Source organism: Diabrotica virgifera, chromosome 8, assembly GCF_917563875.1.
Source record: "Diabrotica virgifera virgifera chromosome 8, PGI_DIABVI_V3a".
Taxonomy (NCBI): Eukaryota; Metazoa; Arthropoda; class Insecta; order Coleoptera; family Chrysomelidae; genus Diabrotica; species Diabrotica virgifera.
This window is the reverse complement of record NC_065450.1, coordinates 155,657,330-155,670,267: the sequence shown is the minus strand read 5'-3', so window position 1 is coordinate 155,670,267 and position 12,938 is coordinate 155,657,330. Positions and strand designations below refer to the sequence as shown.

The following is a 12,938-nucleotide window of genomic DNA, read 5'->3' as shown; positions in this document are numbered from 1 at the left end:
AATAAGGTTTTTGTCGGGACACTTGAGTAGCCAGGTTGCAAATGGATTTTTTGGGTACTATATACCTAATACATTATAAATACAAAAATGCCCGTCACAGTTCGGACGAGAAACTTAGTTATTAACAAATAAGGGTCAAAAATGGCAGTTTTTTCGTTTAAATCGCTACAGGTAAAAATAGGGTAATTAAATATCTTATTTATAATATTCTCCTTTTTGTAGATAAGCCAAGGTTTAAAATGGCATTTTTTGAATTTTCGTCCGATCCTTTTTTGTTTCGGAAAGTGCAAAATAAGACTACAATTTTAAAAATAAAAAATGTGCTATAACTTTTGCGAAAATGGCCTTAAGACTTTCATATTGTACGAAAAGTTGAGTCAAACACTCCAATGTAATGCACAAAAAATTTTACGACGATTCGTCAATTAGTTTAAATTTTATTCAATTTGTTTATCGCAAAGAGTTTCGCAATGTTATTGTTCAGAAAATAATATTGATTAGCAATTCTGTGGAAACCACATATAAGAATAATAGTTATATTTTTAAAGTTTTGAAAAAAATCATTAAAAAGTCTCTCTTATTACTCCGAAAAAAGTTTAGTAAAATAGAGTAATTTTTGGCTTCTAAACAATTTGAATAACTTTATTAATATTGAGTATAGAGTAAATCTACTTAAGGATTTCAAAAGCTGGTATTTTTATACGAATTTTCAGAAAAAACTTTTTGCCTAGGTTAATTAGGTTCAAAGTTAGCCATTTTTATTATTTAATTCAAAGTTACCTCTATATACAGCAAATTCTCCTGTAACAGTGTTAGTTACCATACTACTCCGAAACGGCTTTTCCGATTTTTATATAATTTTACACGTTTATCCTATAGGACGTTGAAGAGGTTTTAATCTATTTTTTATACCCATAAGTTATAAGAGGGGGTTGCCCTCTGACATTTTTTTTTTTATTTTTTTGGACAAAATTATCTACCTTAATTTTATATGATGTAGAATTAAAAAATACATACAACCCTTAATTTTCACTCTTCTATCACCAACCCCTATTTGTTAATAGCCGTCTATATATTTACATCTATAAAATTCTCCTGTCACAGTGTTAGTTTCCATACTCCTCCGAAACTGCTTGACCGATTTTTATGAAATTATATATTATATTCGGTAGGTCTTAGAATCGGTCGTAATCTATTTTTCATATCCCTGAGTGATAAGGGGAGTTCCACCTAACATTTTGTAATGTTAGGTGAGGTTGTGTGTACATAACGTATTCTATAAGACTACAAGTACATACAAATTTAAAAAATTATGATCAAAATCCATCAACAAGTTCCAGCGATATTAATCGCAGCATATGTTTTCAGAATCAGTTTCATTTTTTGAGTGCACGTATTTTAGTAATTCCCCTCCACCGACCACGAATTAATTCTGTTCCGAAGCCATTTTTAAAGCTTTATTAACCACTCTGTTGAGGTTCAAAGTTTACTCAAACTTTTACACATAACCTATATATCTTCAATTTCAAAATGGCTCTACTTAGGTTGCTTAATTGTTATAAACAAAGTAGCCGTCAATTGAATAAAAAATGTGGCTAACTTTGACCGTAATTAACCTAGGCGAAAAGTTTTTCTTTGAAAAATTCGTATAAAAATACCAGTTTTTCAAATTCCATTGTAGTTTTAGCCTACAGTCAATATTAACAAAGTTATTCAAATTGTTTATAAGCCAAAAATGACTCTATTTTAGTAAAATGTTTTCTGAGTGATATAAATGACTTTTTAATGATTTTTTTTAAATGTGTTGAAAATATGGCTATTTTTCTTTCACGTTGTTTTCACAGAATTGCTGTATCATTATTATTTTCTGAACAATAACATTGCGAAAGAAAAGCTCTTTGGGATAAACAAATTGAATAAAATTTAAACTAATTGACGCATCGTCTTAAAAATTTTTGTGCATTGTATGGACTGTTTGACTCAACTTTTCATGCAATATTAAAGTCCTAAATTCATTTTCGCAAAAGTTATAGCAAATTTTTTATTTCCGAAATTTTAGTTTTATTTTGCAATATCCGAAGCAACAAATAGTCGGACCAAAATTCAAAAAACGCTTTTTTAAACCTTGGCTTATCTACTAAAATAAAAATATTATAAATAAGACATTTAATTACCCTATTTCTACCTGTAGCGATTTAAACGAAAATACTCTCATTTTTGACCCTTATTTGTTAATAACTAAATTTCTCGTCCAAACTGTGACGGGCATTTTTGTATTTATAATGTATTAGATATATAGTACCCAAAAAAACCCATTTGCAACCTGGCTGCTCAAGTGTCCCGAACATGGTATATTTTTGCCTTATTTCCCTGGTGAATATGTATATTATTACAGTAAACAACCAACTTTCATCATCATTCTCTTTGCCTTATCCCTTTGCGGGGTCGGCTTCCCTAATTGCATTTCTCCACACAATTCTATCTTGGGTCATATCAATGTTAATCCCTTTTACCAACATGTCCTGCCTTATCGTCTCCCCCAGGTCTTCTTTGGTCTTCCTTTCCTACTTCTTCCAGGAATCTGCACTTCAGCTATTCTTCCAATTTTTGTGATTGACGTCTCGACGTTGAACATAACCAAACCATCTTAACCTATGCTCTCTCATTTTGGCATCAATTGGTGCCACACCTAGACTTCCCCTAATATACTCATTTCTAATTTTATCCTTCTTTGTCACTCCACTCATCCATCAAAGCATTCTCATTTCTGCCACATGCATTTGTTGTTCCTCTTTATTTTTCACTGCCCAACATTCAGTTCCGTACATCATAGTCGGTCTTATGGCTGTTTTATAGAATTTTCCCTTTGGCTTCATTGGAATTTTTCTGTCACACAATACACCACTCGCTTCTTTCCACTTCATCCATCCAGCCCTAATTCTACTGCATGCATCTCCATCTATTTCTCCATTACTCTGTAATACCGATCCTAGGTACTTAAAACTATTGCTTTTCACAATCATTTCACCATCCAAAGATACCATTTTATTTGTAGAACTCCATCTTTAAATGAACATTCCAAATACTCTGTTTTTGTCCTACTAAGTTTTAAACCTTTTTCCTCCAGAGCTTGTCTCCACTGTTCCAGTTTTTGTTCTAAGTCTCTTTCACTATTTCCTATTAACACTACATCATCAGCACCATGGAATGCTACCCTGTAGTTTCGCTGTTATCTGGTCCAAAACTAATGAGAATAAATAAGGACTAAGCACCGAGCCTTGGTGCAAACCTACTTTCACCTGGAATTTATCAGTCTCTCCCACACCTTTCCTAACACTAGTCGTTACTCCCTCATACATATCTCTCACAATCTCTACATATTCGCCAGGGACTCCTTTCTTATTGAGTGTGCCCACCACAGAATCTTTCGAGGAACTCTATCATATGCTTTTTCAAGATCAATGAATACCATATGAGCGTTGGTCTCTTTATTTCTGTATTTTTCCATCAGTTGCCTTACAATGAAAATTGCATCTGTTGTTGATCTGCCCTGCATAAAGCCAAATTGATTATCGGATATTTCGGTTTTTTCACGTATCCGTCTATCAATTACTCTCTCCCATATTTTCATGGTGTGGCTAAGTAGTTTTATAGCCCTGCAGTTTGTACATTGTTGTATGTCTCCCTTGTTTTTGTAGACAGGTACTAATATACTGCTTCTCTATTCGTCTGGCATTTGTCCAACTTCCATAATTCTATTAAATAGACCTGCTAGTCAACTTATTCCTGTCTCTCCCAATGCTCTCCATACTTTCCCAAGGATATCATCTGGTCCGACTGCTTTTCCTATCTTTATTTTTTGAAGCGCTTGAGCCACTTCCTCGTTTTGTGGTATATTATTTTAGAGACACATTAGAAGTTTTTTAGAGAGATTACATTTTTATTATAGGTACAATATTTTAAAGTTAGTAAGGCGTATATAAATAAATCAAAATAAGACTGAAATAATAAGATGAAATAGTAAAGTAACGTTAAATTCTTTTTTTATATACCATTTAATAGAAGTTTAGGTAATATTAGCTTAGCTTAGGACTTTTAGGTAGATACGAGATTTTTAGTTAGGTATTCCCCCGCTTATATGACATGCCTATAGGCACTAAAAGACTATTTAAAAGTTAGGATCAATTTCATTCACTGTGGACACTGTTTTGATGAAGTGAATTAGTGAACGAAAAAAAAAAAGGACGAAAAGACACGACGTGAAAGTACGTGAACTAGTAATAGGTTATAAAATACCAGTTTAGTATAGGGAAAATATGAACTTTTGTGTAAAATAGGAAAAAGAATATACATGTTTAGGGAAAAATCGATTGATCTGAAACGTACCATATTACAGTTAGTTAGCATAGTTAGGAAATTTAATTTTTGAAAATAGTATTAGGTAACCATAAACATTTTGTAAAAGGGAAAGAGGAATATACCGTCAGATATTCTTCTTCTCTTCTTAGGACTTTCTTTTTTAACGGCGGAGATGTGGTATATTATGAACCCTCTGTATAAATCATAATTTAAATATGATGTTATTAACCTTTAGGGTATTGAACATACATAAAAACAATAGCTTATAGTTTGTATCACATGTTTATTACGAGTGAACTTGAACTATATTTGTTATGGTTCAGATAGGTATAAAAACACGCTGAACAATCAGTATGCAGATATAGATATACAAATAATTATTAGAAGTTAGTATGTAGTAAGGCGCTATGAATCATTAATGTTATTGTTTAGATATTGGATACCAGTGAATAAAATATAATGTATAGTAAGACGTGTTTAGTCTTTTTAATTAATTAGAACCAGAAGGCAGTAACAACACACACTATTTAATACAGTTTGTTATTCTGGTAACCATTGCTGATACTGTCTCCGTTAACTCCACAGGCTGTCTGTCAAATTCTTCATTTAATAAACTGTTAAAATACTTTCTCCATTTCTTTTTGACATCCTTTTCGTGAATTAGTATTTTATTATTTTCATCTCGGATACATCTAATCTGGTTAAAATCTCTTGCTTTCTTTGCTTTCTGTTTGGCTATTTTTTTGGCTAAACAACCAACTTTATCGGGTAAAAAAGAATTTACTGGTATAATCGGTAAAGGTCTAGAATAAAGGGAATGTTTACATCATAAATCAAACAGGTAATAAAAAGTTGTTTACGTGGAATGTCAAAAATAGGCCGGAATCTTCGGCATTCAATCGGGGTCTAGAAGCTATTTTTAAGTTTATAAGTAGCACTTGTACCATCGTGAAACGAATGAATGAAGATAGATGGCCAAAGAAAGCTTTAAATTACATACCACACCAAAGAAGAAGAAGGGGAAGACCTTCAGTTGCCTGGGAAGAAAATGTACGGCACATCATGAAAGATAGAGCCATCAAAGAAGACGAATGGATGGACAGAAAACGATGGCGGTCGAAATGCGAGAAGCGGCAGAGGCTGTAGGAACCTCGCTGATAGAGATAGAGAGACTTGTACCCTTTACTTCTAATAACTGCAACATAAAGCCAAAAAATGTAAAAAGATCATAAAGTTTAAGTACAAATTTATTATTCACAATAACACTATAAGACATAATTATTAAGGCTTATGATTCCTATGAGTAAATCCTCTATCAGTTTCTCCTCATTCCCAGTTTCTTCTTCCGGATCATCTGCTGGTTCTGAAAAGATCATAAACATTACATTGTTCTCTTCATTCCTTTCACTCTCTTGTCAGAACGTGGTGACACTCTAAATGGTGTTAGCTTTTCCCTCTTGGTCTTAGGCCTTCTATTACCAATAGTTCCATAATCCTCGTTTTTCTGGTTATGCGGCCGAATTAATTTAGGTATGCTCGGTTTACTTTTTTTAACAGACTGTCTTTTATATAAAGTTCTCTCAGAATTGACAGCTTGGTTCTGTATTATATTCAGGACACTCATAGAATTCTTCTGTAGACCCACATTTCGAAAGCTTCGATTTAACTTCTATATACTTTTGAGAGCCTGTTTTTCAGCTGCGTATGTAGCGTTGAGATAAACAAGGGCATTGGCCAACATGAACATAGTATTTCTTGTTTTTGTTCGGTCTTTCCATAACTTAATTAATTTAGCTGTTGCGGTTCGGTCCATTGCTAGTCTACTCTTGATTTTTGAGGAGCAATAGCCTTTTTTGGTTATCAGAGTACTTATAGCCCAAGTATTCAGTCTGTATACTACTTCCAAATTACAAAAAATACGTAATACATATTTCTCAATTATTATGGTATGTATTACGTATTACTATCACCATAGAGCTATAAATAAACTAACTTTGTAGTCCATTGAAATGTTACATTTAGGGTTGCATTTCTTATAGGAGTCAATTTTATTATTTTAATGTGTAAGAAAGTTCATTACCTACACCCGAGAGGGTAGAAGGTCTAAAGATTATATATGTAAGAGAGTTCAGTAGAAGCTTAAGTTCAAGTTTTTGGGGTCGCCACCCTTGTCCCCCGGCCGCCATCTTGGAAAAGGGGTACAAAGGGGTTTCGCGCTATATCTCGTAAACTACCAACCTTGCGGAAAATCTAATAATACATCAAATGTAGCAAATTAAATTTTCTACAATTTTGTTGTTATTACTTTTTATCGTCAAGTGACCAGCAAAAAAGTTATAAACAAAAATAAGAGAAAATTTTGTAAGAAGTTTCCTTTTGGAGGTTATAACTTTGTTTCCGTTCATTTTACAATAAAATAACATCATACTGATTTTATAGAGGATTTTTCAACGAACAATTTTCACTGTAAAGTTGTTTAATTTTATTCATTTATCTAGGCTTTACAGTGCTCCAAACTTGACTAGTTTCTCAAATTTCCATATGAATACAATAAAAACAAAACCTTGGGCTTACTTTTATATCTATACATTTATTTATTATAATTTTAACATTCCTATGCGATTATTAAGCTATTTTTAACCCTTTTCCCGGCCACCTATGAGGTAGAGTCTGGAGGCGCGTTTTTTGTGTGGTATCCCCAAGAGGCCTAATCCACGGACCATTTCTGGACAAAATAATATTATTTATTATTATATGTTGAAAAAGATCTATCATAGTTATTATTTTTTTCGACAGTCAAGGCTGCGAGTTAAGATCTGAATCAGTATCCGAGGTGAATTTTTGTGGTATAATGAGAGTTAGAGTTGGCGTCATTGTCGGTAATTCATCTACCAATTCATTTTCTTCAATAATTAATGTTGATATGTCCACGATGTTGCTGCAACTTTCACCACCACAATAGAGACACTCTACTGAACATTTGAGGTCTGCTTTTCGGCAACCACATGCACTTCTAGTTTCCATTTCATCTGCTAAAGATGAATTTCATAAGCTGGGGGGTACTGAAGAAGTTTGGATTGGTATCCAAAATTTTCCATGCTTTTTCCAGCCCCAATTTTCTTGATCACAATGTTTACCGAGCCACGACTGAATCTGGTGATACACTTGGAGTCTGTGGAAATGGGCTGCATCTTGTGTTGGAGGAAGTGAGAAGAGATTAAATGCATTTTGGTCACTGTTTTAGCGAATATTTTGTATCGCAGGGTTTCCAGAGAATCGTTTTTATTTCCGCCATATAAAGAGACGAATAACGTGCGCCGACAACAGTGAGTAAAGATGGCTTGACTTTCCCACTGATAAATAATTTTCCTCAGAAGTTTCTTACAAATAAAATAACCACCACTCATGATGCGCTCTTACAAAAAACACAAAATGCTTATCTAATCACAAAAATATAAATTTTACCCACAAAACTCTCAATAGTATTATCTATAAAACTCAAAATACTTTTCACAATTTTTAATAAGACTGGACGTGGCCAAATAGGTAGCACAACTGTAAGAATAAGTTAAGTATAGGGGGACCGACTGCTGTGCCACCTAGGATAAATTACAATAATAAAAGTAATAGCAGGCAGATATTCAGTCCAGTACGGAACAAAAATGACGTAACTGCAAATTTTGTCAGTTGTGTTTATTGCGCAATTAACTTCTAAAATACTATGTAAAGATGATACAAAAAGACAGAACTGTAAAAATGTGCTGAGCCACTATAGGGTAGTTGCGTCGTTACTGAAATACGCGCTATGTTAGACCTTGTTTCAGATGCATAATGACGCATCTGTAGATAGGGTTCAAATGGGGCGAATAAATTAAGATAATGAAATTCGAACCAATATCGATGAAAATAAAAGCCATCGTTGTCAAAAAACAAACGCCATACCGATGCTCCTGGACGATTACTCGTCATTTAAGGTACTAGTACACTTTACAGGACCAAAAATAATCATTTTTTTCAAGATTTTTTTTCTCGGAAACTTTATTACACATGAACATAAAACTTTTTACGTATTAATCGCTAACTCTTAGAGAGTACAAAAAATATATCTTTTTGAAGTTATACTTCTTTACGGGCGTAATGACGGTGAAATTTTATATGGGAAAACCTAGCGACCGGGCGCATGCGCATTATAACTTTGTTCTGATTGGATGTTCAAATGACATGACAAAAATTATCCAATATGGCAGCTGTGGGACTGTGCATGGTTTGGTTATAATGTATGCTTGTTGCGTTTTAAAATTTGTAGGAAGAGAAACAACAAACAAAAAGTTAGTTAATGGTTATACTGCCTTTTTAAATAGTTTTCATATTATATTTTTGGACTTATTTACATAGAAGAGATGATTGTTGCATGCCAATTTAAAAGCTCATCAAACTGTGCCTAGTATGAGTGCCGCAGATCTCGCTTATTCAAAGCTAAAGAATCTTTCACTGGTAAGTGTTTTATAAATAGTTGATCAAATTTTGTTATGATATTTGAACATAGCCACTTTGCACGACGCAAGTGATTGCGAAATTTATTAGTCGTTATACGGGCTCCGATACCTACCTTGAACCTACCAAAATACATAAGTAGTATGTAATACTTTTATTTACATAATTTGATTACCATCAAAATTTCTATCAATATTCACCTAATATATTGTCTTCTTACTCTATGTTTTGTTGTATTTTTTCAATTCTAAATCATTTCAATTCAAAATCAAAATAATTTGATTTACATAAGTTAAAAATGTCAAAAGGTTAATCTGTTTAGTTAGACGATATTCGCACATAATGACAAGCTGTCTCTGTGGCGAAGTTTTAATGCGGGTGAATCCCAATACAACGCAAATACCAGCCGCGTGGTAAGTTGGTTCGAATCCCAATAGAAACTTTTATTTTTTTATATACATTTTATGATTGTAAGTATATTTATTATATAATTTTATTTTCAGAAAATACGTATTTAGTTAAAAATGTTTCCGACAATTAATGTTCAGAAATCATTTGTGGCATTTTTAATGTGTTTTTTGGCACTGTTTTAATAAAAATGTTTGAGAAGTAGTAAGTATAAATTAATTTAATATTTAAATAAAATATAAATAAAAAGTTTATTAATTTCGTTTATAATCATATAATAGAAGTATAACTTCTTACGTGCGTACAAAGTACACACACATTCTTTTTTTTATTTATGCACGTACACTAATATTGTAGAGGGCGCAAAAGTCGAGGCCTCGAAAAATGATGGCGGACAGTTAATCTCAGGATTGGGATATCCGAAACAAAAGAATCGTACGGCATTTGAAAAAGGAAGGTTTCTTACGTGACAATTTACCACAATTTAACCAAAAAATAAAAGATAAATATTTTTTATCCGTGAAAAACTGAACAAAAACGGGCGATTTTTTCACAAATTTTTTTCAAATTTCCGTAAAATCTTTCTTTTGAGGAATTCTTCACTAACGGTGGTAAATTATCATGTAAGAATCCTTCCTTTTTCAAATGCCGTACGATTTTTTTCTTTCAGAGATCCCAATCCTCAGATTAACTGTCCGCCATCGGAGCTACTTTTTTTCGAGGCCTCGACTTTGGCGCCCTCTACAATATTAGTGTAAGTACACAAATAAAAAAAGATATATTTTTTTTATTCTTTACAAAATGGATATTAATATGTAAAAAGTTTTATGTTCATTTTTAATAAAGGTTCTGAGAAAAAAAATCTTGAAAAAATGCTTATTTTTGGTCTTCTAAAGTGTACTAGTACCTTAATCCCTATTTTAAATATTTAAAAATCATTTTTTTGCTCTTCTGAAGAATTTTGCATTTTGCGGTTGCATCATTCTTCTTCTGGACCGGCGAATTTGTCCTCAAACAACTTTTTGGGCCTTTTTATATATGCTTAGGGTTCTAAGTTGTATAGTGGGAAAAAGGTCAAAAATAGATTAATAATAGTATATGAATGTTAAAATCGTAATAAAGTGTATGAATAAAAAAATATTAAGATAGAGAAGTAAGCCTAACGTTTTGTTTTTATTGTATCCCTATGAGCATTCGAGAATCTGGTAAAGTTTGGAGCGTTGTAAAACCAAGATAAAAAATAGAATTAAACACCTTTATAGTGGAAATTGTTCGCTGAAAAACCGTCTACAAAATTGCTATAATGTTATTTTATTGTAAAATGGACTGAAGAAAAGTTACAACCTCCAAAAGGAAACTTGTTAAAAATTTTTTACTTATTTTTGTTTATATCGTTTTTTTTTGGTCACTTGACGATAAAAAGTAATAGAAACAAAATTGTAGAAAATTTAATTTGCTACATTTTATGTTTAATTAGATTTTCCGTAGGGTTGGTAGTTTACGAGATATATCGCAAAATCCCTTTGCACCCCTTTTAAAAGATGGCGGCTGGGGGACAAGGGTGGCGACCCCAAAAACTTGAACTTGAGCTTCTACTGATCCCCCTACACATAAAAAAACAAAATTGTCTCTAACAAATGCAAGGTATGGCCTAAAAATGTAACATTTTAATGGACTATTGTTGCTATTTTAACTAATATTTTATTTTAGCCTGATTCCATCATCAATTGTTGGTTAACATGGTTGGCAGTATCTTGCAGTATCTACGAGATGTTCACCAATTTTGAATCAGTTGCTTTAAATTCCCACTCGGTAGCAAATTTGCTTAATAATTGTATGAAGCATCGATTTCCGAAGACTTTGCTGCAAAGTTTTGAAATATTTATACCGGTAAGTAATCTCAAGATAATTGAAATTTATATACTGTATTTCTTAACGTTTGGCAGCATGCTAAAGCGTCAAAAATACCAATCATGTAGTAAGTCATAAGCCTACACAGTTCATTTAAATTGATGTACTGTGTATACCTAGTGGATATGCAGTATAAATATAGTAAAAGTTTAACTTACATATTATTATATTTCGGCAAGTTTCTTCTTCTTCTTAGTTCAGGCGAGCCACGTTAATCTCTGGCACTTGCTCACCATCTTCTTAAGGTGCCGAGACCGTTTGTCGATCGTTGGCTCTCATGTTTCCCAGCATATTAACAATCATTGTCTTATTTACAGCCGCACGAAATAGTTCAGTGCTAGTTTTTCTAAACCATTGGCGTAGGTTTTTAAGCCAAGAAGTTGTACGGCGGCCCACACTTCTTTTTCCCATTATTTTACCTTGCATGACAAAGTTAAGTATGTCATATTTTTCTGGGTGACCATTATATGACCAAAGTATTCCAATTTGCGCCTTTTAACCGTGTTCACTACTTCGCAACTTTTATTTAAACGTTGCAAAACCCTTTCGTTTTTTACTCTTTCTACCCAACTGATCTTCAGAATACGGCGGTAGACCCACATCTCAAATGCTTCTAGGTTTTTTAAAAGCGATTCTGTCAGGGTCCATGCTTCAACCCCGTAAAGTAGTACTGGGAATATATAACATCGAACCATTCTTATGCGAAGTTCCAAATTTAGATCATGACTGCACAGGATTTTCTTAAATTTCATAAAACTTGTTCTTGCTTTGGCAATTCTACCTTTTATTTCTGTACTAGGGTTCCAGCTTTCATTAATATGAGTACCCAGATATACAATATTACTTACTCGTTCAACTGAGTCATTACCGATTGTTACGTTATAGTTATTATTATTTACGGCTGCCTGTTTACTAATAACCATAAACTTTGTTTTTCTTGCGTTGAGTTTGAGTCCATATATCGCGCAGAATGCCACCATTCGGTTCAATAACGCTTGAAGATGTTCAATTGATCCTGTCAGTAATAAGGTGTCATCTGCGTATCTGATATTGTTCATAAGCATACCATTAATTGTACGCCTCTTTTGCGTTTTCCAACACTTAATTTAAGATTGTTTCAGCGTAAAGATTAAACAACATTGGTGACAATATACAGCCTTGTCGAACTCCACGCTTGATTTTTACTTCTTTAGAGTACTGATTCCCAACCCTAACACATGCAGCCTGGCCCCAATACAAATTTGCGATTATTCTAATGTCCCTACCGTCCAGACCAGTAGTTTTGAGAATATGTAGCATTTTTTCATGGCGAACTTTATCAAAGGCCTTTTCAAAATCAATCGCGCACATGAAAACGTCATGATTTACATCTCTGCATCTTTGAATTAAAACTTGGGTTGCGAATAGTGCATCACGCGTTCCAAGGCCACAGCGAAAACCGAATTGAGTACTTAAGATTATTTCCTCAATTTTTCTGTAAGTTCTTTGATGAATTATTCTGAGAAAAGTTTTCAATACATGACTCATTAGGACAGATGACATAAAAAGAATAGATGATAGATGGATTCAATTAGCACAACATCGAACTTTCTGGAGACGTGCTGAGGAGGCTTATGTCCTGTAGTGGACAAGAGAAGAAGCTGGATGATGATGATGATGAAAGAGTGAAAGTGAGGGTGTTTTCCATGGGTAAATTGGTGATGTATTGTCGGAATAAAAATATTCCTAATGAGCCAAATATATGGCGTATGGAGCACAATTCGTCA

The 12,938-nt window shown here is 33.2% G+C and overlaps 1 protein-coding gene across 1 annotated transcript in view; it reads left to right on the top strand.

Annotated features, from left to right (window-relative positions):
- Nucleotides 1-12,938, top strand: part of LOC126889701 (spatacsin) — a 142,347-nt gene that overhangs the window by 34,931 nt on the left and 94,478 nt on the right. Inside the window, exon 5 of the mRNA XM_050658231.1 lies at nt 10,972-11,151. Within this exon, the coding sequence (XP_050514188.1) occupies nt 10,972-11,151 (180 nt within the window). The remainder of the gene's footprint in view (nt 1-10,971; nt 11,152-12,938) is intronic.